This window comes from Pipra filicauda, unplaced genomic scaffold (genome assembly GCF_003945595.2).
Source record: "Pipra filicauda isolate LSUMZ 115617 unplaced genomic scaffold, ASM394559v2 scaffold264_size1072897_pilon, whole genome shotgun sequence".
Classification (NCBI taxonomy): Eukaryota; Metazoa; Chordata; class Aves; order Passeriformes; family Pipridae; genus Pipra; species Pipra filicauda.
Window position 1 is genome coordinate 855,682 of NW_024104381.1, and position 25,430 is coordinate 881,111.

At 60.4% G+C, this 25,430-nt stretch overlaps 1 protein-coding gene across 1 annotated transcript in view; it reads right to left on the reverse strand.

The window, feature by feature from the left end:
• Positions 1 to 2,564: 2,564 nt before the first annotated feature.
• Positions 2,565 to 25,430, reverse strand: part of FOXP4 (forkhead box P4) — a 166,957-nt gene continuing 144,091 nt past the window's right edge. The window contains exons 8-21 of the mRNA XM_039382310.1: positions 21,140 to 21,262; positions 19,393 to 19,479; positions 14,309 to 14,456; positions 13,601 to 13,805; positions 13,211 to 13,315; positions 10,843 to 10,930; positions 8,862 to 8,951; positions 8,296 to 8,497; positions 8,119 to 8,195; positions 7,797 to 7,898; positions 3,640 to 3,761; positions 3,447 to 3,513; positions 2,934 to 3,100; positions 2,565 to 2,717 (exon numbers count right to left, since the gene is read on the reverse strand). Coding sequence (XP_039238244.1) covers positions 2,573 to 2,717; positions 2,934 to 3,100; positions 3,447 to 3,513; positions 3,640 to 3,761; positions 7,797 to 7,898; positions 8,119 to 8,195; positions 8,296 to 8,497; positions 8,862 to 8,951; positions 10,843 to 10,930; positions 13,211 to 13,315; positions 13,601 to 13,805; positions 14,309 to 14,456; positions 19,393 to 19,479; positions 21,140 to 21,262 — 1,728 coding nt within the window. The 3' untranslated portion in view covers positions 2,565 to 2,572. The remainder of the gene's footprint in view (positions 2,718 to 2,933; positions 3,101 to 3,446; positions 3,514 to 3,639; positions 3,762 to 7,796; positions 7,899 to 8,118; positions 8,196 to 8,295; positions 8,498 to 8,861; positions 8,952 to 10,842; positions 10,931 to 13,210; positions 13,316 to 13,600; positions 13,806 to 14,308; positions 14,457 to 19,392; positions 19,480 to 21,139; positions 21,263 to 25,430) is intronic.

Here is a 25,430-nt window from a genome sequence, read left to right on the forward strand (position 1 = left end):
AAAAGGAAAATAAAAAAAGAAAAAGGGAAAAAAAAGAAAAAAGGAAAGAGGAAAAAGGAGGGGGAAGGGGAATAAAGGGAAAGAAAGAGGGGAAAAAAGAAAAAAAGGGGGAATAAAGAAACAAGGGAAAAAAGAAAAAAGGGGAAAAGGGAAAAAAAAGGAAAAAGAAGGATAAAATAAAGTAGGTGGGGAAAACTGCCGGTGCCTCCAGCCTCACAGCTCCTTTGGCAGGATGGGGGGGACAGCAAAAGGGGGGGTCGGGTGGTGCCCCCCGGCCCGGGCAGGGTCTTTGGTGTCTGGCGGAGCCCGGGGGGGCCGGGTCCGGGTCCGGAGGGGCCGGGAAGGGGCCGGGAGCCGGGGAAGGGGCCGGGCAGGGCTGTCCCTGCGCTCGGCAGCCGCGGCGCGGGAGAAGCGCGGGTGACACCTACAGGGGTGTTGGGGACCCGCGGGAGGGACGGCGGGGGGAGCAGGGAAAACCCCGGGTTTGGGAATGGGAAAGGGACCCCTGCAGCCCCAGCCGGGGGGGTGCCGGTGACCCCCGTTAACAGCCCCAGCGGGTTGTGTCACCCCCCCGCTGCCCCCCGAGGGTCTCGGCAGCCCCCGGAGGGTGACACAGGGGATGATACAGGGGGTGGCACACAGGGTGGCACAGGGGGACACGGTTGGGGTGGGGGGTTCTGCTCAACGTCCCCCCGGCTGCAGGGGGGCCCAGGGACCCCCTCACTGCAGCCACCTGGGTACTGGGGATGCTTCAGGCAGTGAAAAGGATGAGTCCAGTATGGGCTCACCCTGGGGATACCCCACAGCACCAGGAGCCCCTTGGGGAGGTCACAGAGGTGACGTGGGGACAGACAAACACAACCCCCCATGAGCCACAGCTGTGTGTTGCATTTTCAACACTGCTCCCGGGGTGTCAGCCCCATGTCCTGTGGGGTGACACAGCCCCCCAGTGTCACATCCCGGAGTACCAGGGACAGGGAGGGATGGAGCAACCCTCGGGATCGCTCTGGGGGAGCCTGGAGCTGGGCTCAAAAACGTGAGCAGCCCCACATCCATCACAGCAAGTCCCTAAAGACCCCACTGTGTGCCAGGACAGCCAGTGCCAGCCCGGCTGTGCCAGGGAAAGTGCTGCTCCCCGGGGAAGGTGATGCTCCCCAAGGAAGGTGATGCTCCCCAGGGAAGGTGATGCTCCCTGAAGCCAGCACAGGGCACTGAGGATGCCACGCTGCCTGCCAGGAGGAGGCTGGCACTGGGTACCCACATCACCGCCCCAGAAAGAAAGAGCAGGGAGAAGAGGGGTGTTTGGTTGTGTTGTTCTCATTATTATTAATATTTTTTTCTTTTGGCATTAATACCATCTGTTCACCTGAACTACGGACCTTCTGTCTCTAGAAATCTTTTGGTATCTTCCCATCTGGATGCACACAAAAGGATAAGGAAAAGAAAAGATGAAAGCGGGAGCCCCCCTGCAACGGGCTCGGCTTGGGGGCCGTGGCCAGGTTTGGCCACCACAGGGATCCATCGGGCTCAGCTTTGCTCCCAGCGGGATGGGATGACCCCCAGCTCCTCTGCAGGTGCCCCCAGGAGGAGGGTTGGTGTTGGGGGATGCTGCCCTCCTGCTCCACTGAGACCCTGCCCCGGCTCTGGAGGTGGAACGGGGCACGCAGGGGGCCGGGAGCCTTCCCCTGAAGTCGGAGTTGGGCCACTGGCCATGCCATCCCCACATAGGCTGGGAGGTGTCACCCGCTGCAGCCACGTCGAGCAGGACGGGGGGAGCCGTGTCCTCACTGCTGGCGCTGGCAGTCGGCTGTGGATGGTCAGCACTGCTGGGTGCCAGGAGCCCCCCACCAGCCCGTGGAGGGCAGAGCCTGGGGAGGCTGCTCTGCTTGCCAGGCAGCTTAGCAACTGGCCAGAGGTGACAAGGCAGAGGGGACCCCGTCCCACTGACGTGCCAGTCCTCGTCCTTCCCCAGCTTCGAGACAATGGTGCGAGCCCGACATCCAGAGCACGGCAGAGGGCTTAGCCCCGTTTCTGCTGTTTCTTCCCCCAAAGCTGGCTGGAGGCAGCACACGTGGGCAGGGTCCACGGTCCCTCCTAGTGCAAAACCCGCCGGGGGCCCGAGGGACGACAGTGGGTTCCTGCCATCGCTGCCTCGGGGCGGCCGAGCACCGCGGGAGGAGGGGACAGAGGTGCCTTCCCTGCGCCCGCCACGCACAGGGAGGGAAGGAAGGGACCATTTCGGACAGAAACAACCTACCATCCTCGTTCACCAGTCACTAACCAAGGGAGGAGGGGAGAAAAAGTCCAGCTCTTGGGTTTCTGCTTCTCGTGCCGCGGGACGTGCCCGCGGCAGGGTCGGTCAGTCACCGGCTGCAGCGCGGGGCAGTGGGAGCGCCAGGGACGCGCCGGCAGCAACGGGTTGTTGCCCCAAGGAAACCCTTTTGCTTTGTGGAAGTGCCTTTAAAGAACAGGTTAACGCCGAAGGTCACCTTGGGGAGGTGGGAGCGTCGCTTGGTCTCCGGCCGGGAGGGTGGGAAGGGTTTGCCCCTCGGTGGGGAGGAGGAAGGAGTCCTTAGGACAAGTCTTCCACTGGCAGCTCCTCCTCCAGGTCCCTGTCGTCGGGAATCGTCACATTCTGGTTGGTGGTGGCCATCAGCGACACAGGTCTGCTGTCGTCCTCCGCCTCGGCTGGTTCCTCCTTCACGTGCACTGGGTGGCTGTGGGGGGGGAAGCCTTCAGCCTTGGGGGGCTGCTCCCCCCCAGCCACAACCCCACAGAGCTCTTGGTCCAAAACCCTCCTCACCCAGGGGACAGGAGCCATAGGAAGCAACGAGCAGCTCCTGGTGCCTGATGTGTCACCATCCTTTAGCTCCAAGCCCTCCAGCACCCCAGTGCCCCCCGCCAGCGCTGTCCCTGCTGTCCCCCAGGCTGACCTGTACTGCTGCGGGGACAGGCGCGGGCTGTTGCTGCCGTTGCTGTTGACCTGCTCCACGGTGCTGCTGACATCGTCGTGGCCCACGTGCAGCATGGCACTGGCCGAGCTGGTGTTGATCATGGTGGGGCTGTTGAGCAGCGGGAAGCTGCTCTCTGCCAGCGCAGCCTGCAGGGGCATCAGAGAATCAGAATGGTCTGGGTTGGAAGGGACCTCAAAGATCACCAGCCCTTGCCATGGGCAGGCACACCTTCCACCAGACCAGGCTGCTCCAAGCCCCTCTAACTCAGCCCTGAACACTTCCAGGGATGGGGCAGCCACAGCTTCTCTGGGCAACCTGTGCCAGGGCCTCCCCACCCTCACAGGGAAGAACTTCTTTTGTATGTCTAACCTAAATTTCCCGTTTCAGTTTGAACCCACTCCCCTTGTCCCTCACTACAGTCCCTGATGAAAGAAGACCGTAGAGGACTTTAGTGCCCCTGTGTCCCAGTCAGGGACAGGACGGGGTCCTTACCTGGTAACTTGCATTAAGTGCTCCGTAACCGAGTCCTGAAATCATATTTTTGACTAAGGTCGGACTCCTGCAGAAAGAGAGAAAGCAGAAGGACGGGGGGCTGAGCGCTGCTGGCCCGGGGACAGGGACGCTGGTGGCAGGGGCAGGTGTGAGCACAGCTCCCAGGCTGTGTCCGTGGCAAAGGAGCACCCACCCTGTCATCTTTGGTGGCCTTCGCTTTTGGTACTCGTGCTCGTCCACGGTCCACACGGCTCCCTTGACGTTCTCCACGCGCACGAAGCACTTGTGCAGGCTCAGGTTGTGGCGGACGGCGTTCTGTGGGCAGAGAGGGCAGGAGCTCAGTGGCACGACCCTCATCCCACTGCCCAGACCCTCCTCTTCCTCACCATGCTCCTCCTTGGCCGGCCCCGCAGGTCCCCACAGCTCCGGGCTGTCCTGGCCACCCCAACGCTCCCCCCCAGAGCCACCCAGGCTGCTGTGAGTGCTCCCCCACTCCACCAGCACTGAGGGGGTTGAGTTGTCGAGCCCCCAAACCACACGTGGGACATGACCCCGTTCTGAGGACCTTGGCCAGATGCTGAGGAAGAGGGGACAGTATGGGACAAGTGACAGCAGCGAGGACTGGGAGCAGAACCACCCTCTCTGCTCGGCAAAGCCAGCTAATCTTTCCCTTTCTTTTCCTTTCCCCCACCCTCCCCTTTTGGTCCTTTCCCTCCCTTTCTTCTTTACATCGACCATCTTTACATTTCTAAATGTAAAATAAAGAGACACACACGTAGGCAGACAGCACAGCCCCGAGAGATACCAGCTCCCTTTTCCCCTTCCAACTCCCTGCCATTTGCTACTGCCCCTATTTCATTACCAATTTTAATTTGCCTCTAATTAAATCCTGTGTATTTTTCCGACTCACTTGCTAATCCATGAGGGAGGCAGGAGGCTGGAGTGGAATCTCTCCGAGCTATAATTACAAAGGGCCTAATCACGCCGGGGCTCTGCCTTTGAATAAATTTCCTTGCATTAAGGTTCTCAGATTCTCTGCCTTGCAAATGAGAATGACCCCAATTTCAGGAAGTTGGCCTCGGAGGGTTTTTTTTTTCCTCCCTTTTTTTTTTTTTATTTCGAGTCCTGATTCGTGATGAGAGACTAATTCGTTACGCTAAAACATTAACAGCAATTTAAAAGGTCGAGCGGGGGCTGTATAAACAAAGGAGCTGGCCAGCACAACAAGGCGAGAGGAGACACAAGGACTGAGCCCCCCCCCGCGCCGGCAAGTGCCAGAGCGCCCAGAACCTCATCAGATGGCACCATCACCCCTTCTGTTTCTCATTTAAGGAGAAAAACAAACAAAGCTGGGCTCTTCCCTTGTCCTCCATCCATCCCTTCCCCCCCAAACCCCTCCCTCCAGCCGTGCCACAGTGCCCGGTGCTGACACCACGGCCGGGTGACAGGGTGACAGGCAGCAGGGCCGGGCTCTGGCTCCTCTGGCAGTCCAAAGGGGAAACTTTGTAAGCAGCTCTCAGAGCTCCTGGGGAAGGAGATTTGGGCCCAGCCAATGCTGTCTGATGTGATTTTTGGGGGGGAACCCCTGCAGGACCCCACAGATCGGGAGCTGACCCAGCGTCTCGGGTGTGGCTGAAGCCAGGTCCTGGGGTCCCAGCTCAGAGCCACTGTCACCCAAGGGGACACGCTCCATTTGGGCCATGCCCTGCTGGGAGGCACCACTCAGCCTCAAACCCCATGCTGGCATCTCCCAGGGTCGGGCTGCACAGCGCTGTGCAGACAGACATCCCAGGGACCTGGAATTCCAAGGAGGACCCCAAAATCCATGGGGGAGCAGGACAAGCCCCTGTCCCCCACTCTGTCCTCACACCATCCCCTGCCTGGGGTCTGAAGTCCAGCCAGGGCTGGGGCCTTCCACTGCCCTTGAACCCCTGTCCCTGGTGAGCAAACACAGGACATCCCTCCCTGGTTGGATCCTGCCCACACTCCCCTTCCTCCTCCCTGTGCAGGGGGCTCCTCGTCCAAGCAATGCCCTGACTGCAGCCACGAGTGTGGCAAAGCAGAACCTTCCCTGCCCACAGAGACACAAGCCCAGCAGTGCCCACAACCCTCCCTCTCCCCGGTGACAACCCCCTGCTCTGAAGCACCCGGGTGGGGATGTGCCTGCAAAGGCTCCAGTGGAGGTAAAATAAATCCTGGCAGCGGGCAGGATGCAGCTCAGCACCCCCAGAGCCTGGGATGCCCCATCCCTGTGCTGGGTGTTGGGCAGGGTGCTGTGCCCAGGACAGGGAGGAGGTGCCAGGTGAGCCCCCCATGGCATGGGATCCACCCCCACGGTGCCTCAGCCCAACGTGGCTTTTGTGTTTCGACAGAGTGTTTGTTCAGAGCCAGAGCCGGCTGCTCTGTTTGCTTCTCATCTCTCTCCTCTAATGATGTTTGCTTTACACCCTCCACCCACTCCCTGGGCTGTGCTGGGGGCTCCCTGTGGGTCCCCCCTGCTGTGGGCATGGGGCACCCACCCTGGTCCCCAGCACCCCTGTCCCATCCCAGGGGAGCTCCAGGAGATGAGGGAGAAGCCACAGCAGAAATGGTGGTTTTCAAAGAGAGGAAATACATAATTTTTTCCTGTGTATCCCACTCCTCCAGAAGAAGCCTGACCTTGGACACTGGAAGTTATGAAGAGAAGTATCCCCCCTCCAGCTCTTTCTAACCTCCTGCCATCCCCTTTGGCGACAGAACAGGAAAAAATGAAGAAAAAAACCAATGGGAAGCAGAAGGGCTGGGAGATGCCCTTCTCCAACCCTGCCCTTGGTAACAGAGGGGAAGCTGCAAAAAACCTCCCAAAATATTTATTCCTTCCAGCTAATAAAAAGGTGGGAAAAAGACATTTCACTTGCCATTCTCTGATTCCAGAGAGGGGGAAACTGAGGCACAGAGCAGGTGAAGTGCTGCCCTGGACAGTGCTGGGAGCAGTGATGGCCACAGTGGGCTCTGCCCCAGTGCTCCCCATTGCTGCCCACCGTGTGCCCAGTGTGGGGTGTCCCCAGGCCGGGGTGGTGGCAGCAGTGGCAGTGGCTGGTGATGCTCGTGGTGCACTTGCAGTGCTGCCTGTGTGCAGCGAGGGGCACTCCAGACCGACACAGCCCGTGGCCAGCCCCAAAACTGCCCCAGCACCCGGCTGCTCCTGCCCAGCCCCATCCCAGTGCCCTCCTCCTGCCCGGCGGGCCGGGATGCTCTGGATGGGCCGTGCTGAAGGCAGGGCCCACCCAGAGTGCTGGGGAGCCAAAATCCCTGCTATTCATCCAAAAGTTTTCTGCAGATCCCAGCTTGGATCTGCCACAGCGACACACGGGGGCCCTGGGCTCCGGGAGAACCGATTCCTCCTCCTCCTCCTCAACCCTCTCAAAATGCTCCATCTCGCTTGCACCTCGCTGATTCTAATTATTTTTATTTTAAACTAACACGTGTCCCTCTGCCACTTCACTCCTTGCTGCCCTGGGCAGGAGGGAGCTGAGCTGTGCCTCGGTAAATACATGCAGCAGGAAACAATAAATACGTAAATCTTCCCTGGTCGAGGCAATAACTGAATCACAGAACTGCTCCTTCCACAACTCCCTGCTCCTCTGAGATGTGTTTTCTCAAATCTCAATTTCTAAATAACCAAGGGGGAAGCAGCCCCAGCACCCACGTGCTGCCCCCAAATTCACCTCCATCAGCCCAGGCTGGTGACAAATGGCTCCTCAGGCACAAAAACTTTCAGTACCTGCCTGTACAGCACCGGGTGGGGGGACCTGACGGGCACAGGCACCTGCTTGGGGTCTGGCAGAGAAGTTCCCCTTGCTGATGGTCCCCCTGCCATCCCCACTCTTCCTCCATCCCCCTGGCCCAGCACCTGCACCCCCAGCCAGCACTGAGGCCCAGCCACCTCATCTCTCAGAGTCACCTGCCCCCAGCTTATCATTAACCTTCTTTGTTACTTCAAGTGTCTCTCTTTTGTCTCTGCCCTTCTCCTCCAGCCTCAGCTCCACAGAAAAGCCCAGCACAGATGATGTGCCCTCACAGACCAGGGACGCATTTTGGATAGGGAAAATGGGGGATTTATCCATAAAATCATCTCCTGCACCATCTCAGAGCTGTGCAATGAACTGGTCCTTTACCAGAGGTGCCCACACAAGCTGGAGCATCTCCTGCAGCAGGGAGTCCCCAGTGGGATGGGGTGAGCCTGGGTGGGATGGGGTGAGCCTGGGTGGGATGGGGTGAGCCTGGGTGGGATGGGGTGAGCCCGGGTGGGATGGGGTGAGCCTGGGTGGGATGGGGTGAGTCCACTGTGCCAAGCAGGGCTGCTCTCACCTTCCAGGTGGCCGTGTTCCTCCGGAAGTAGGCAAACATCCGCGTGAACCAGTTATAGATTTCATTCAACGTTAGCTGCCTGTCGGGGGTCTCCAGGATGGCCTGGGGAACCAGAGAGGGGACAAGAGCGTCACTCACGATGCCCCGCTGGGGTTCGACGCCCGTCCCGCGGTGAGGCACGAGGGGCAGAACGGGGGGTTCAGTGGATGTGGGGGCTCCCCCAGGACAGAGAGGGTGGGGGAGAGCACAGCTGTGCCCGAGGTGCCCCACAGGCAGGTCTCGGGGTGCAGAGCTGGACCCCAGGGCACGGGGAGCCACTGACCTGCCGGATGAGCGAGGCGTACGTGAAGGGCGGCCGGACGTCGGCGTTCTTGTAGAACTCGTGATTCTGTGCAAGTTCTGGGGGCGACAGGAAAGGGGAGGGCGAGGGGTGAAGGGACCCGCTTTGGGAGCCAGGGACTGCAGCGTGGAGGGTGCTGAGCCCCAGCCCGGAGCTCACCTGAAGATATTGGGGTGCAGAACTTCTCCGAGTTCCTCCTGCGGATGGGCCCCACGTTGTGTAAAGTGGAAGAGCTGATGACGGAGGGGCCCTGCCGCAGGGGGGTGATGGGCGCCGTGGCTGAGGTGGGGGGATGAGGTAAACCGTCGGGAAACGTGTCGGAAGTGCTCTTGGAGAGGGTGGCACTGGAGACCAGGTTCAGCTGCACAGACAGGGGGGAGGCAGGACGGGTGGTTGGGAAGGCAGGGGCTGGGAGAGCCCCCGGCACAGCAGGAGCTTGGGAGGGCTGAGCTGGCTCGTGCCCCAGAGCAGCCAGGGAGGGGCTCGCAGGGGGGACACTTGCTGGGCTTGGCAGGGATGGGATGCAACCAAGGGATGGGGATGCAACTGCAGGAGAGGACACAACCATGGGATGGGATGCACCTACAGGCCTGGATACATCCATTCTGTCCATCCCACGGAGCCCACCCAGTGACCATGCACAGGGCAGGGGGGGAACAGCAGTGAGGGGGAAGGGGAGGAGAGGGGGCGGCTGTGGGGACGTAGAGGGCAGGAAGGGGACTCACGCTTACAGGCTGGCTGAAAGGCTTTGGCTCTGAAGGTCTCATGTGAAGATGGGCCATCATTGCTTGGAGACGCTCGCTCTCCTTGGCCAGCTGTGGGAGGCAAGGAGCAGGAGGGAGATGATCAGGCAGTGCCCAACTCACTATGGAGGTGCCTGTGGCCTGGAGGAGCTGCCAATGAGCCCCCAGCCCTGGTCTGGGTAGGCAGCCCAGACCCTCTGTGTCGCCCCAGGTGCCACCTCCTGCCTGACGCTGGTTCCTGAGAGCCCCAGTGGGGCTGTGGCTCCATAGGGGCTGCAGCACCCACTGTGGGGGGCACGGGGGCCATTCCAGCTCCATGTGTGCAGTTAGATGAAAAATCTACGGTGAAAGGGAGCCCCTTCCCATCCCTCCATGCTGCCACTCACCAGCGAGGCCACCCACCACAGCCCTCACGCTCCCTCCCGGGTGCTCTCATGCCCGTGCCCCGGTGCCTGCCATGCCTGTCCCCTTCGCCCTCCTCCTGCTCCCCAGCAGCTCCCTGTCCCCCCCCCAGCCCTCCATCCATCCCCCCGGACGCCCAACATCGCTGTAATTGCACCTCCCTCCTGTTTACTCCCCGCAGTGCGGAGGAGGGTGAAATATTCACTGTGGCACCAGGAGAGATTTTGAGCCCGGCGGAGGCGATGGGACCTGACACCCGCTCTCTCCCTGTCACCCTCCCTTTCCAGCAGGACCCTCAAAGCTCGGGGCTCGGCCACCTCCCCGCGCGCCGCCGGCTCCCACCAGCCCAGCCCAGCCCCATCCCTGGGCAGGCGCCGGGGCCGGGCGAGGAAGGAGTTAAAGGCAGGAGCCAGAGCGGAGTTTGCTGCAAGTTTGGAGCAGCTCAGATGCTTTCGTGCTGTCGTGGTGCTCATTAGAGCTGACAGGTCTCCCCTCGTGATGCAGACGCTCCGCGCCGGCACAGCGGGAGCTCCGCGCTCTAAACTTCATAATTGGTGGCTCCGTGGCAGGTTCCTCTCTGCACACACAGCTCTGCTCGCCCTTCAGCTTTTTTTTTTTTCCTTTCCTTCCCCTCCCCTCTTTAAGCCCCAGTAATTGCTTTCAACCTCTCGCTTTGGCGAGGGCTGGGGAGCAGGATGGATTGCAGGGATCACCCAGGAGGCTGCAGCCTCTCCTCGATCCCACAGCTCCCCCCGAGCTGCTGTGACTCAGGGTGGAGGCTCCCAAGGGTGCCCCACATCACATCCCACTGTCCCCTGGGCCAGTGTACCCTGAGATGTCATGCACACACTGCCCTGAGCTCCTGCCAGCCCCAGCCGGGCACCCAGGCACTGCCACACCACGGGGGTCTTGGTGACTGACCCCCTGACAGACCCCTGCCCCGTCCCTCTTTCAAGTCCTGAGATGAAAACTCCCCATTTCCTCCCCTCTTCCCCCCCTCCCTTCTCCATTAACCGAATTATGCACAGCACGTTGGGGAGCCAGAGATGCTGAGAGAGGCTCTATTTAAAGAACTTGCCTTTCCAAAAATAGCACCCTGAAGTTGGGCTCCACAGACCACGCTCAGCCACCAAAATAAGTGGCCTGATTTCCAAGGACCCCAGTGGCCCGGCAGCTCCCACGGAGGTGGCACAGCTCATGTCCCACCTGTGGGCATGAACCCTCCTGGCAGCACGTGCCTTCCACATCTGTGGCATCTCCCTGTACCCACAGGGACACTTTGGGCAGGAGGGATGGCTTGTCCTTTCCTCCAGCCCCATCACAGGGATGCTGGTATGGGGGGAACCAGATTGAGATTTGCCCAGGGCTTGATTTCCACCCAGATGCAGCCCAGGGCCAGCACTGCTGTTTGGGAAGGATGTTTGAAACGAGTCCCCAGGTGGGTGGTTACGGTCCCAAACCTCCCTGCTCCCCCCGAGGAGAGCAGCCAAGGCATGGAGTGCAGAGGGGGAAGGAGATGGCTTTTTACACCCGTGTCCATGGAGGCAGGGGCAGCACCCACCTGTATCTCCAGCTGCTGTACCACTTGCATCTGGACTCGACACTGGGCCGTGCTTCGGTCATCAAGTGCATGTTCTGTGTTGAGGTGTCTGGGGAGGAGAACACAGAGGGTTATGCCTGGACATGCCCAAAATGCTCCCCCTCAGCTGGGGCCACACCTGGGATCAGCCCTGACCTGCAAATTGCTCAGGGATGCTCTGGCACCGGTGCCCCAAGTGGGATGAGCAGAAAGGAAACCAAGGCATGCAAGAGACTGAGCAAACCAGGCTGTGCCATCTCCCCAGACCTGGGCTGGAAGGGGGCCATACCCACCCAGCCCTGCCTGTGGCAGCCACACGGTGTTTAGGAGCAGCCACTGCCTGATGGAAAGCCCACGGATTTTCCTGGAGAAGGCTGCTGGCAGGAGGTGCCAGGAAGACCTGAGAAGCAGGTTTCCAGGACAAAGGTGTGATTATGGAGGTTGACTTACACCCTCTAAGGAAACCCCCGAAGGCAGAAGGTGGCATTTCCAGGGTGTTCCTCATCCTACCACTTTCATGCCTCGTGTTTATGAGGTGCTTTGTGTTTATGAAGCAGAAGGACCTTTGGTCCTTACTGCTCTCCCTCCTCCTCGGGGAGGGGTAGGACTCCTGGGGACGTCACTTGCTGCAGAGGCAGGGACATCCCAGCAGCCCCTTGTGGGGGTCCTCACCCCCAAAACCAGCAGAGCAGCAGCCTGGGGATACCCCCAGAAGGTGCCACAGGAGCAGGGCAGGAGTCTCACCCGGCTGTTTGCGAGAGACTTCCAGCCCCAACTTGCACAAACAAGGCAGGTAACTGGGACCAGCTGCCAAGCCTGTAGGTGAGCAAACCCCCCTGTGCCTGAGCCCCCCTCCTCTCCCTGCACAGCAGAGCAAGGGCACGGCTGCTTCTCCAGGGAAAAGGCTGCCAGAGCCCAGGCTGTGCCAAGCAGGAATGGAGACATCTCCCACTGACCCTCTCCCTCATAAATCACTGCTCAAAGGCCATGCTGCCCCTTTCCACCCCAACCCTGGGGCTCTCTGAGCTGCTCCACGGAGGTGATGCTCAGAGCAGGCTCAAAGCTGGTGCTCAGACTCAAGGCCAGGCCCACTCTCCAGCTGGGCTCGGCCTTTGGGAGCTGGAAGTTTTCTATCTGCCTGTCCCACAGCCTGACATGTCCCCACATTAGCAGAGAGGGGATAGAAGCCCTTCACCAGTGTTTTTGGGAGGCTGTCCCTTGGGAAGGGGGACAGGCAGGTGGGATGCAGGGATCCCACAGCCCTGGCTGGCACAGCACAGCTCTCCTGACACTGTCACCCAGCCCTGGCCATTCCCTGCCAACTCCAGCTCCAGCTTCCAAACCAGAGCTCGCTCATCTGCCCTGTGCCATTCAAACATGCCCTGCAAGGTGGGAGGAGATGCCTCATCTGGGTTCACCCCATGAGTCAGAGGCAGAGGAAGGAGGACACAGGAGCCTGAATCACTCACTCACTCACCACCCCAACCTCCCCAGGCTGCCTTCACACCTCCTCATCCTCCCGTGTAAGGCCTCTGCCCAGCTCCTTCCCTGGGAATGAGGAGGTATCCAAGGGATGCTCCCACTGGAGCCAGAGGCGTGGCAGAGGGCAGGGTCAGTCTGTAAAACCCCAAAACCTGGCTGATGGAGAGCCCGGCGCCTCGGCCGAGCAGACAGCCGGGGAGGCGGGGGAAGCAGCGAGCGAGCCCGTCAGTTCCTTCTGATGTCTTTGCTAAAAATCCTGGCTACAAAGAGATCTAATTGCAAATGAACTAATTAAGTAAACCTCTGACGAAGCGTGAAAACAATTTGTTTGACCCTGACGCTGGCAGAGGGCTCTGCGACAGCAGAGTTAATCAGTCAGCGCCGGAGCCCACAAGCGGTGTCAGCGGGGCTCCCGCGCTGCCATCTGCTCCCCCCGCGCCCCCCAGGAGGGAGCTGGGAGCCCCCCGCGCCTGCTGCCGGCGCCTGCCCCCTCCTGCCTCCTGCACGGGGGCTCTCCTTCTCCAGAGTCATCGACTCATCGAATGGTTTGGGTTGGAAGGGACCTTAAAGCCCATCCAGTTCCACCCCCCTGCCATGGGCAGGGACACCTTCCACTAGCCCAGGCTGCCCCAAGCCCCATCCAACCTGGCCTTGGACACTTCCAGGGATGGGGGAACTCCAGCAGCAACCCCTGGTGCGTTTTCTCCTTCTGCATGGGGTCCTCCAGCTCTGGGCAGACACTTTGGGGTGCCTGGACCTACTTCCAGAGTCTTCCCCTCCACCAGCTCCATTCTGTCCCAGCCTCAGAGTGTGGGTTGTCCCCTTGTCCAAAAAAAAAACAAACCTCCCCCAAAAAGGGGACACTTACTTGACAAACTGTCCCAAGTCCTCACAGAGGGTTTCGCAGCCAGGCCACTTGCACTCTCCGTGGCCGTAGAGCGGGTGGGAGCCGGGGGTCTCTTCGTGGGAAGAGCTGCAGAAGAGGGGAAGGGGCCATGAGACAGGGCAGCTGGGATGCTCCAGCATTCCCACGCAGGGGACAGCCCTCAGGCACCCACAGGAGACCCCCAGTGACGGCTCACTGTCCTCCATGGGCACACGGGTGCAGCAAAACAGCGACAGGACTCCATTATGGGGCAGGCAGAATCTCCCCTCACCCACTCCAGCCCTGCTGCCAACCCCACAGCCGACAGACCCCGGCCCCTTCCACCTCTCCAGGAATAAAAACACAAAGTGCCAGGGCCCGACCCGGCTCTACCTGTCCCTTCTGGGCGTGTGCATGGTGCTCTGTCCATTGGGCAGAGGGTGATGGGAAATGGGAGGCGAGACCTTGGCGGCCGAAAACGAGGTAGAGTTGGAGGTGTTGGTGGTGAGGTCAAGACCTTCTTGCTTAATGCTGTCCTCGACGGGCTGGGCAGCCGTGACCTCCTTCCAGAGCTGCTGGAGGTCCGAGGGGCACACGGCTACGGCAGGAGAGAGCCCGGGGTCAGCAGGGGCACGGGGCAGAACCCACAGCACCCACAGGGTCCTTCCCTGCCCCCTGGCACAGCTCAGCTCCCCAGACCTCGCCCAGCACTGGGAAACCATCACCTAAAGCCAGGCCCAGCCCACAACACCAGCAGTGGTAAAAGGAGGCTGCACAGCCCCATCAGGGAACCCAAAACAAGGCGCTCTCAGCACCCAGGGAGGCACACAGAGCTGTTCCCAGAGGGGAGGAGACCCCTTCTCCCCACACCCTGGCACCCCTATGCCAGAGGAAGAGGTGCCCCAGTCCTGCATTCCTCTGCCAAAGGAACCCAGAGCCCAACCCTGCACCAGCTCTGACCGCTGATGCCATCGGACCCCAACTTCGGGGGCATTAGAAAAAGCAACAGCACAGCCCCTCCCCAGCCCCCCTCACCCAGAGCAGGGCAATCTGCAGCCATGGTCCCCCCCCGTGCGGGGCACCCCGGGTGGGGGTCCTTACCTTGGGGCAGGGTCTGCAGGGGCACCGTGCCCTGCCCTGGAGGGAGGCTCACCAGGCCCTGGCGCTGCAGGTTTAACAGGTGCTGCTGCTGGAGCTGCTGCATCTGCAGGAGCTGCTGCTGGAAGGCCAGCTGCTTGTTCCCCAACGGCTGCCGAGACAAAAGGGACAAATCCAGGCGCCTTATTCCCAGCCCCGCAGGGGAGGCAGGGGCTGGGGGCCGCGGGGAGGGGTGCTGGCAGCCAGGGGTGCCCGCGGTGGGGGCACTGGGGCTGCCCCTGTCCCCATCCTGCTGCCGGGCCTGCTCGGCTCACGGCTGAGCCGGACGGAGGCTTTGATCTATCGGAAGAGGAGGGGAAGGAAAGGAAAAGGGGAAGGGAAAAATAAAGCACTGGAAAGAGAGGGAGTGAGCGGAGCTGGGAGTTGCTCGGAGCAAAGAACCAGCTGTGCTGGGAGGTGGGTGTGAACCCCAACTGTGGGGTCCCACGGGGGAGGCTCAGCTGCAACGTCGTTGTAAAAAAAGAGGGCTCCCAGCACCCTGGATGCACAGGACCCTCCTTTAAGCCAGAAAATTATCCCTATTTGCCAAAAACGACCACTACGAGCTCCTCCGTGGTGAGGGGCTGAAACCAACTGTCTGCAGGGGAGGGGGTGCCCAGTGCCAGTACCGGTGCCCCCATCCCAGCCACAGGCACCCCCCGAGTAGGGGACTCTCCCCCCGTCCCCAGGAGCCAGCCGTGCTCTGACCAGCATCGCTGGCCCTAAACTAGTTAGGCAGGACGGGTCCCTGGGGAGGCGCCGAGAAATCCATGAGAATTAAGTGAAGGGGAGAGAATTCAATTAGGGCTGGGGACAGGCAGCTGCTAATCTGAGCCGGGCAGGAGAGGGGAGCTGCCCCGGGGCTGCCCGGCCTCATTAGCGGGGCAGGCGGCTCCGTGACCCCGTGAACCCCCCGAACCCCCCTGTTTGGGCAGACGGTGCCGGCAGGGAGCGAGGAGCTGGAGAGCACCGGCCAAGCCCATGCTGGAGCACATCCCCCACCTCACTGCACCCGGGAGTGGGGGCACTTTGCAGCCCCCCAAAGATGTATTTTCATGTCCATGTCCTTACTGATGAACACAAGAGCTGTGCTACGGGAAATGTCCTTGTTTTTCCTGAGTGTTACAGGGATTCAGGCCCCGATGCACGGGGAATGCCAGGGACCTGGCACATCTCCTGATGATCCCCGAGGCTACATCAGCAGGGAACAGCAGACAGACTCTCCATGGCAATCCCAGTCCATGACTGAGTTTGGAATGAGCACGTGCTGCTGTACCCAGGGCAGCACTCTGGGCCCATGGGATGCAGGCGGATCCCTGTGGATGCTCAGCCGTGGCTGTGGCTTTGTGAATCGGAGGGAGAGGACGAGATCCAGACACTGCCCTACAAACCCCTACGCTCTGCAAAGTCAGGCACAACCATGAATCCTATCTAGGGCACAGAGACAGTTTAATTCCAGTTTCTTCAGCCTCAGAGGGATATGCAGACCCTCCCTGACCTGTCCACCTCTGGGGCCACGGTGGAATTGTCCCCCCCAGCGTCAGGTCTAGATCCTCCCTGGCTCTGCCTCAGCCCTGCACCTCTGAGGCTTAAAGATTAAGGCACAAATCAAAGTGATTTCTGCTCAGTGAAGAGAAATCCCTGTGCTCACCCTCGCTCCTGAGCCAGGAGGGCTTCAGGCCATGGGATCAGCAGGATACAGGAAAACAAGGCAGGACCAGGCTGCAGCCAGAGGGCTTCAACAGAGGCAGCTCTGTCCCCCACAGTGTCCCCTCCCGGCAAGAGAAAGCTCTGCCACCACGTGTGTCCCTGCCTTGGTTAGAAACAGCAGCTGGGATGGGATGGGACAGGATGGGATTCTCCTCCTCTTCCTGGCTCTGCCACCGCCCTCCCCGGGGGCCCCGGGGCAAGCCCGAGCTCTGCTCCAGCACAGCCTCATTCACGTCACTTCCAGACTGTGGAGCAGGAGGAACTGGGAGTGGATGAAGAGATGAAGTCATGAAGATCCCTGCACATGTCCCTGAGCCCCACAGCCTGGCTGGGCTCTCCCAGCCCAGCCTGACCAGAGCTGTGGCTGGTGGAGTTGGATGCCCCAAGCCCCTGAGCAGCCCTGACCCACACACGGTCTGGCAGGGATGGTGTTGTCCAGGTTGAACCTGGACCTTGACACACTTCAAATCCACATGTGCATCCCTCCAGCTTCACCAGACCACAAACACAGGGACCAGCCCCAGGAATACGAGTCCTGGTGCTGCTCTGAGTCAAACCAAGGACCGCCTCCCCCCGGGGAAGCCAATTTGCCATCACTGGGGAACAACTGTGGCACCACAGACCTCTAAACCCCCGAGTGATGGCTGAGGAGGTGCACCCACCTGCAGACCCACCCACCAGCCTGCAGGCCCCAAGCCAAGTTCTCCCTGGAGAAGGCGGGGCAGGGAGAGCCTGGATTACAGCCCCAGCCTTACGGAAAACCTCACGTGCCAGTCCTCACCCCACGAGCTCTGCTCCCCTCGGAAAAGCCACCCGAGTCCCCCCCAGAGGGGACCCCCAGCACCCACCAGAGGAGCTGGCTCTGTGTAAGGGCCAAATCCTGCGCTGGGCCCCCCCAGCCCGTTCCCAGCCCCCGTCCCAGTGCAGGGCCGGGGTCCCGAGCGCTGCCGTGCATTAGACGCAGCTGAGCGGGTGCAGCTACGGGGTAAGAGCCGCCGTCACTTTGATTTATGAGCACATCAGGAGGAGTTTCGCCGTGACACGCGGGACTGACAGGAGCAGTTCATTAAGCTGACACTGGGGTGAGGCGCCAGCAGCCCCCCCGCGCCACCCCCTCCCCAACCCCGCCTGCCTCGGCAGAGGGACAGACCCCCGCCCCCAGCAGCTCTGGGGGCACACAGAGACCCTCTGGCCTCATCCTCAGGGAATACTGGGGCCTCTGCAGCCGGATGCCCCTTGCAGCACTGGGCTTGGAGAAGCCAAGTGTTCAGGGAAGAGCAGGATATGAGGGTGAGGGGCTGCCTGGAGCTTCCCAGCCCTGCACCACAGCTCCTTGTTCCCCCCACACCCAGGATGCCGCTGGGGGTGGGGGTTCACCATCGCACCCTAGCACAGGAAAATGCTCCAGGAGGACTGGGATGTGCTGCAGCTCAGCCCCAGCCCAGTGGGATTCATGGATTCATGGATCAGCTGCCTTGCTTGGCCCCTTCCTCATGCCCCCACTGTGGCACAGCTCCCCCCAGCCCAGACACACACAGCACCCCCCAGGACGGGATGCTGCTGACAGGCTCTTCCGACACATTTCCATCCTCCTTTCCTGTTCTCCCCTTCCCCTTCCCTGCTGGGGGACCCCCAGCTGTGCTGCTCCCGAGGAGATCTGAGCTGCTCCTCCAGGAGATGCTGCTCCTCCAGGAGATGCTGCTCCTCCAGGAGATGCTGCTCCTTGCTCCCGGCACCTTCCCGGTTGCTGCTCCCGCAGCCGAGCCGCTGGCTCACAGTTACAGCGAGAGGAGCCCTGGGAACGGGGCAGAGGGGAAGCAGCAGGCGCTGGGTTTACAAACCTCGCAGCGGGGCTGTAATGAAATACGGCCGCGGGTTTCCAGGAAGGAGCCGACGCCGGCCAAGAGCGGCTCTCCGGCGGCATCCCAGACACGCCAGCTATTCCCTGTGCCATCGGGGCAGCCACGGCAGGCAAAGCAGAGCACGGGCTTTATGAACAGCAGCTGCCCACATTCTTGGGGTGAACCCGACCCCACAAAGCCCGTCTGGGGGGTCTGGGGAGGGGAAACACTGACATCCACTTGCTGGGACCCCCTCGGTGCTTTTCCTAGCCATGATGCTGCCAGGAGCCAGATACACACCCCTCCAGCAGCATTTGATGCCCCTTCCCCCCCCCCAGCCTCTCTTTCTTAGTGGATGAATTTCCCGTTTCCTCTGTACCATTTAATTAAAAGTTAACACGCGCTTTTTAAACCGGAGCCCGCTAAGCAAGTGCTTTGTTAGAGCTTAATTATATCCCCGCTCAGAGCTGCAACAGAACATCGCCACGGCCAAGAGGAAAGTCCTTGAGGAAGCTCAGATTTATGCCTCCCCCGTTCCTGGAGCACCAGCAGCCACTCCAGCTCCTGCAGATGGCTCTGATAAACCTGACCCCTAAATACGCCACCACCCCGCAGTGAAAGCCCAGGTCAGTCTGCAGAGACTGGAGTAGGTGCCAACCCGACCCTGAGCCACTCCAGCCACCCTGGTCCCCTGTGTGACTGGCACATCCCCAAAATACAGCCACAACACCAGGCAGGGCATCACTGTGGGAAAGGACAGCAAAAACTGTTGTGTAAAGGGAGTTATACAACACTGATGGAATCACATGGGCATGAAATGCTTCTCCACCAGGCACCCACCTCCCCAGCACAGGGCCCACTGCTGCCAACACGGTGCCAGCAGGGGCTGAGAGCATCCCCTGGCTGAGTGTCTCCTGTTGGAAAAGCCCTTTGCTGGCATCACTGCTACTCCACACAGTGCTGGGGTTTTGGAAAACCGCCCTTCCTGGCAGGAAAAGCCCTGCTTTGAGTTCCCATCTGACCAGCCCTGCCTACTTGCCAGGGTGCTGCTGTGCCAGCTCAGCCAAGACTGGGCTGCCCAACTCGAGCTGTGCCAGGCAAGGGCTGAGCTGAGCCTCCTCTGCCCCCACCCCAGGGGGAACTGGGGAGCCTTGCTCTGTGCTGGGGGCAGTGACCTGCCCCTGCCCCTGGAGAGGGTCCAGCAGCCCCCAGCCCTGACCTCACTGCTCCCCACACACCCCACAGCCCCTGGACACGCTGCTGAGAACGATGCAGCTCAGTGCATGTGCCAGATCACAGACAGGAGGAGGAAGAACAACAACCCCCAGCACCTGGACTGGCCATCCAACCCCCCCCAGAGCAGGATGCCCCCGTGCCCCATCCCTGCTGGCTCCCAGCTGCCCGGGGTGCTGGGGTTCCTGCACACCTTGTTGTGCTCCGCTCCTCCTTTAATTTGCCGCCAGATCTGATGGCCCAGCGCCCTCCACGTGAGCTCACCTCTTTGGGTTGCTGCTTTCCAGCTTGCTGCTGTGTCAATAGCTGCAGGTGAAGCTGCTCCTGTTGCTTCTTGTAGTATTCCTGCAGCTGGGAGGGGAGAGAGCAACCGGATTAGCAGCAGAAACACCCCAAGCCCAGTACCAGGCTTTGCCACAGCCACGTCAGCTCCTGGCACTGTGTCATTAGGGCAGGCTCCTGGCTACAGGGTGGAGGAAAAGGACCCACCAGAGGAGTCAGGGCACCAGAAGAACCCTGGGCACATGTTCCCAAAGGCTCTGGATCCCCACAGCAAGTGAAATCTCCCAACACCAGCAGTGCCAAACCCGCTGCTTGTTTTATTGTCCCTTAGAAGCAGCCCTGGGTGCTCTGGCAGCAGGGTGTTTCAGCAGTGGGGAAATCCCATTTTCAGTACAGTGGGACCCCAAAACCCCCCTGGCAATCGCAGTGAGAGCCAGGGGGACTCCCAGCTGGGAAGGGGTCAGAAGCAGCCACAGCCCCTGGTCTGGCTGGTGCAACCCTACGAGTGCTGGGGGCTCAGCCCTGCACCCCCTCCATGGGCAGCCCAGCCCCTCGCAGCCCCCTGGCCAAAGCAGAGAGCTTTGCTGGTCCAGGAACACAGGGACAAACCCCCAGCCCCACAATGAACCACCAGAGAGGGTCCCAGTGTCTGCAGGCAGCTCCCCCCCCGGCCCTAAATAAACTGTGGGTGATGGATTTGGTGTGTGCAGGGGGGGCAGAGCACGGGGAGGTCAGCGAGACCCCGCAGCCCCCTCCCACCCGCCCGTACCCCGTGCAGGGGCTCAGGAATGCCCCTGTGGATGCCGGGAATCCTTTATCAGCTCGGGGCTGACAGCGCTGACAGCAGCAACCTCGCCGTTTCTGCCGGAGAACAGGTTTGGAGGGGCTGGGTGTTTACCCCAGAGCCAGCCGGAGCCAGGGCTGCAGCGGGGCCGAGCAGGCGCAGGAACATTGGGTCAGGGGTGAGAGGTGTGATGTTTGGTTTTCTGCCGGTGGAGAATGCGAGCTATTCCGGCCTGGGTTGTTTAATTTGCAGTCAAACGTGTTTCTTTATCCGGCTCCAAAGAGGCTTGTGGAAGGACCCACCCAGGGTAGTGTTTACCCTTTGTTCTTTCCCTGGGGCCAACCTTGAATCCTTATCAGCCTGTTTGGAGTAAACAGGTACTGGAGGCAGGAGGAAGGGTGTGGAAGATGCTTGTGGGGTTTCTCCCTCTCTCCCTCCCGCTGGCGAGAGGTGTTTACCCAAGCAGACCTGTTTTGTTTCGGAGTTGAGGTTTGTTATTTTTCTTCTCCTTTTTCTTCCCTCCTCATCTGACTGAACACTCCGGAAAAGCTGAGCAGGCCATGAGAAACAAACCCACGTGCTCAGGTCTGGAGCTGGACACAGGCACATGCCCAAGGCCCAGCAGCAGCCACGGGGGCTCTGCTTGGGGTGCATCGAGCCAAGAGCACCCACTCGGACCACAGCTCCTCCCAGGAGCTGGGCAGCCCCAAACCAGACCTCGTGCAGGAATTTTCTGGGCTTTGAGCAGCAGCATCCAGCTTTGCCAGCACTGTCAGCACCTGCAGCTGTTTTTGTCCCTGAACGTGCTGGGAATCCCCAAGGAAATATGTGGAGAACGCGAGAACCCAGGGAGGAAGGGACCCATCTGCCTGCCCACAGTGAGCTCCAGCATTCCCAGACCCAGTGGGAATTGCTTGGCTGGATGCAGCCCAGGTGCAGCGTTACCTGTTGCAGCATTATCGCCTGCTGCTGCTGCAGGAGGGCCTGGAGCTGGGGCGGAGAGAGGATCTGCTGCATCTGCTGCGGCGTGATCATCTGTGGGGACATCATGGCCACGGACACGGGCACCTGTGAGAGCAAGGACACGTCACCACTCCCCATTCCAACCCTGGCAAACCCTCCCCAAGTGCCAACAGCCTACAGGTGCCTCCCACCTCTCCTGGAACATCTTTCACGCCCCCCCAATCCCTGCCTCACCTTCAGGTGAAGCCCTCGGCCCCTGGTCCATCCTGGCACGCCAAGGCTACTGCCAGGACATGGCAATGGCAGGGAGGTGCCCTGTGGTGCAGCTGGCACTGGGGTGAAGCTTCCTAAACCGTGAGCTCCCCCACCCTGAGGGCAGGGTGCTCTTCTTTAAATGCAGCTGAGATGGGGGAACTGGGCACCAAACCACAGCTCCTTCCCTTGAGGTGCCGGAGCATGCAGGGCAGAGGGAAACACAAGGGAAGTGGGAAGATACTGATCACCCAAATAACTCTGCAAAGCAGAGCACGGAGGAAGAGGTTACCAGGTTCTCCACAGACACATCAAAGCTTTACCTCCAGCTGACACCGGTAACCCACGTAATTACCATGCCAAGAGGAGGGAGGGCTGAGAGAACCTGCCAGCCCCTGCCTTTGGTTATCAAAATATGGGTCCACACCCCCAGCAGTGCTCCAGAGAAGGTGTCAGTGATGGATTCCAGCCCTACTGGGTCCTGCCCAGGTGGAGCAACGATGCCTTCCCAATCACAGCCATTGACAGCTGCCTCGTCCCAGTCTTCCACTGATCACACCAGCCCAAAGCCTTTCCCAAAGCTTTGGGCAAAGTCATGGCTTTGCTGCAATTTAATAACCCTTCCTGGGTGCCCCCCTTTTCCTTGGAAAGCAGATGGCTGCTGCCTCCCCCTCCAGCCAGCCCAGTGGGATGGGACCACAGGGTAGCCCCGTGCAGTCCCTCCCACCCGTGGTGGGTGTTGGGAGCGCTCTGACCTTCAAGGGAGGCTGCCAAGGCTTATCTATTTACTCAGGCATTCTGCTGGAGGGAGGTGTGGGACACGGGTCGAGCTCCATTTGTGATCCCCCCTCCAGCCGCGTCACGTCGCAGTTATTGATTAATTGCTGCGAGTTCCCACCCAAGGGCTGGGGCTGCTCCCACTGCTCCGGCCGTGGAGGGCTCGGAGGCTGGGGAGCATCCTCAGGGATGAGCCACAGCGCCCTGGAAGGGCTCCAGCACCCACCAGAGAGCCCCAAGAGCCCCCCGCAGCAGCAGCAGCAGGGAAGAGCTGCTGTTTGGGTGCTCAGGTGCTCCCAGCCAGCTGTGCAAAGCCCTCGGCGAACATCTGGGAAGGAGGGGAGCTGGCGAGGAGGGCGAGACGGGCGGGGTGCGCGCCCGCTCCCGGGAGCTGAGCATCCTGCTAATTTCCCTTTGCCAATTCATCAGCTGGCAACGTGCTCGGAATGAGAGCCCCTAATTAATTGCTCATCCGCATCCCCCATCCGGGCGGCCTCCCCGCCCCCACCGCGCGGCCCCTCCAACACGTTTGCTGGCATTTTCAAATCGGAGGCATCCTAATTACCGGAGAGTTATAACACCTTCCATTTCTCGCCCAGCGGACTGACACCCTGTCAAGAGCAAAGAGAATTGCCAGAGGTTTTGACAACACTAATTGCCCCTATAATCTAAAAACACAAAGGAGAGGCGATTAGTCGAGAGGGCCCCAGCTCTCGATCCGACACGAGGTTTTCACAATGTTACAAGAAAACAAAAGTGACGCTTTTTAGAGTTTGATGGCTGCTAACAAAAGCAGAATTATATTTTCATACAACCTTTGTCTGCATTAAATGGCTTTTTCTTCCGTGCTCGGATGCGGAGCTGACACGGGGAAATGGTGGTGGCTTCGTGCGGGGCTGAGGTGGGAACGGGGCGAACCAGCGCTGCTGTTTGTGAGGGTCATCCGGGCTCTGCTGCCTCCTCGAGCCCCAGGGGATGCCAAAGCCACATGAAGAATTTCCCCACAGCACGGAAAACATCCCTCTCCCAGTGAAGGTTTCCAGGGAGAGCAGGAACTTTCTTTAGTAAAAGGGGAAATTCCCACTTACAGCCAGTTTTGCTCCCACTGCAGCCACTCGTCCCAGACACCTCTGTTGGGAGGTGACAGCTGCTGCCCTGGCAAAACAAGAGGGGGATGGAAATGTCCATCCCAACCTGGCCAAACGCCCCACAGGGGCACCCACAGGCAGGTGAGGGCACAGTGTGGCCCTGGGACACCCCTTCACCTGCAGCCACGGCACTCGGTGACCACCGGTGTGCCAGATTCCCTACGGCAGGAATGGAGGCCAGCCTGGCATCCCTGGAGAACGGGGGGCTCTGGGCAACAATCACCTCAAAAGCTGAGACCCAGACAGACAGAGTGGTCAACAAGGCGAGCGAGAGCCAAAGGGCACCAGGGGTGGTACGAGGGGTGAGTGTCACCCAGCTGCCTCCTCCACACCCCCTCCACCCCCGGGCACCGGAGCAGCCGGGGAATGTCCTCACAGCCGGCACATCCCTCGGGAAGCAGGTCCCAGCAGCGGCTGGTCCCCGGCCGACGCGTCACGAGCTGGCATCTGCCAGACACCGAGTCAGGAAGGGTTTGACTCATGCCTTGGCCGGCTGCCACTCCGCAGAACTGCTTACTAACAGCTCCGGCTGCTCCCAGAAACACCCGGCGCTGCTCCGGCCGGCCAGCGGCATCTCCGGGGCTGATTTTCCAGGCGGTCCCGGTCGTAATCCCTGCGTGCCAGAGGACGGGCGGGCACGGATCAGCAGGCAGTGGGTGGAAAACAAGGCAGGTATTCCAGGGAAGCTCGGCGGGAGCCTGGAGCAGCGCTGCCAAAGCCGGCTGAGGGAACCAGGATTTGGTTGGGTGGAACGCGGCAGGAGAGGGAGCGAGGCTCTTAAGGGAAATTTTTCTTGGATTTTTTTTTTTTATGGGAAGCAGACTGAACTCCCAGGCACGAGGCAGAGCAGGGAAAGCCACGGCCCGACAGCTGCTCCTGGCTCAGCACGGCGGGGCTGCCAGAGGGACAGTGCCCTCCTGACCCCAGGGACAGCTGGCTTGGCACGGCGTGGGGACATCCTCCGTCAGCCCACGGTTTGCTCAGCCTCAAAGCATCCCTGCTCCGACCATCACCTCCCAGCTGTGCCGTCACCCATGCCAGGAGGTCACCACAGGAGCCACGATGTCCCCAGGGAGCCGGGGGCAGCACGTCACCAGTGCTACGGGAAGGAGCATCTCCTGGTCCACACCTAAACCACACCTAAACCACACAGCCCAGCTCCCTCGCCAGGGCAGGCACAGCCCAGACCTCGTCCCCAAGCCCTGCTGACCTGAGGAGGGCTCTGGGACCACCAGGATGAACACACCTCTCCCTGTGCACAGCAGCTGCCTGGAGTGTTCCGGGCTTCCCACGGAGCCCAAGGCTGCACATCCTCACTATGATCTAATCTTGGAGTTTAAGTCCCCATTAGAAACAACAGAAAACATGTTTGTGCTCTTTTTTCCTAATTTTAAACACCCTTTTCAAATCCAAACCCAACAGAAACAAACTGAGGAGATCACGAATAGAAGGGGGGAAACAAATACCAGGAGCAGCTTCAAGTTCTGCTGTTTTAGGGGCAGGGGGTGAGCAAATCCCCACCCCAGAGCACCCACTCCTCACAGGAGAAGAGCAAACCAAATCCTCCAGGCACATCCAGACGTCCTCTCCTGCACTCTCGTCCCTGGGAGAGCTCCAACACCCAGCTGGCTCAGACCGTCTGCGAGAGCTCCGAGCGCCCGGGGCCAGGCACTGATGCCAGTGACACCAATGTGATCCCAGCCATGGTCTATAAACCCTGAGGGTGGCACAGGGCCACCCAAACATTGCTCTGCCATCCCTCCACTCAGGAGGACACACCACACTGTGTCTGAACCTCACCAGGGCGGGACAGAGACAACGGACTAAAATCTACCCGGGGTCAGAGGGGAAACTGAGCTCAGCTCCATGTGGTTTTGAGGCTGTGGTTTGTTTTATCAACCCTCTGAACAGCCTCAGCACCAAAGGACTGATTGCCCTCGGTGGGGGTGGCAGCAGGAGGGCAAGGGAACAGGAACCAGCGTAGAGGACACCAGGCTCTGATGTTCAGCTCCATGTAAAGAAAAGGAGGAATCAATCCCTAGCGTGTTCAGCCCAACGTGCATCCTCATTAGTGCATCCTCGTTAGCATGGTGTTC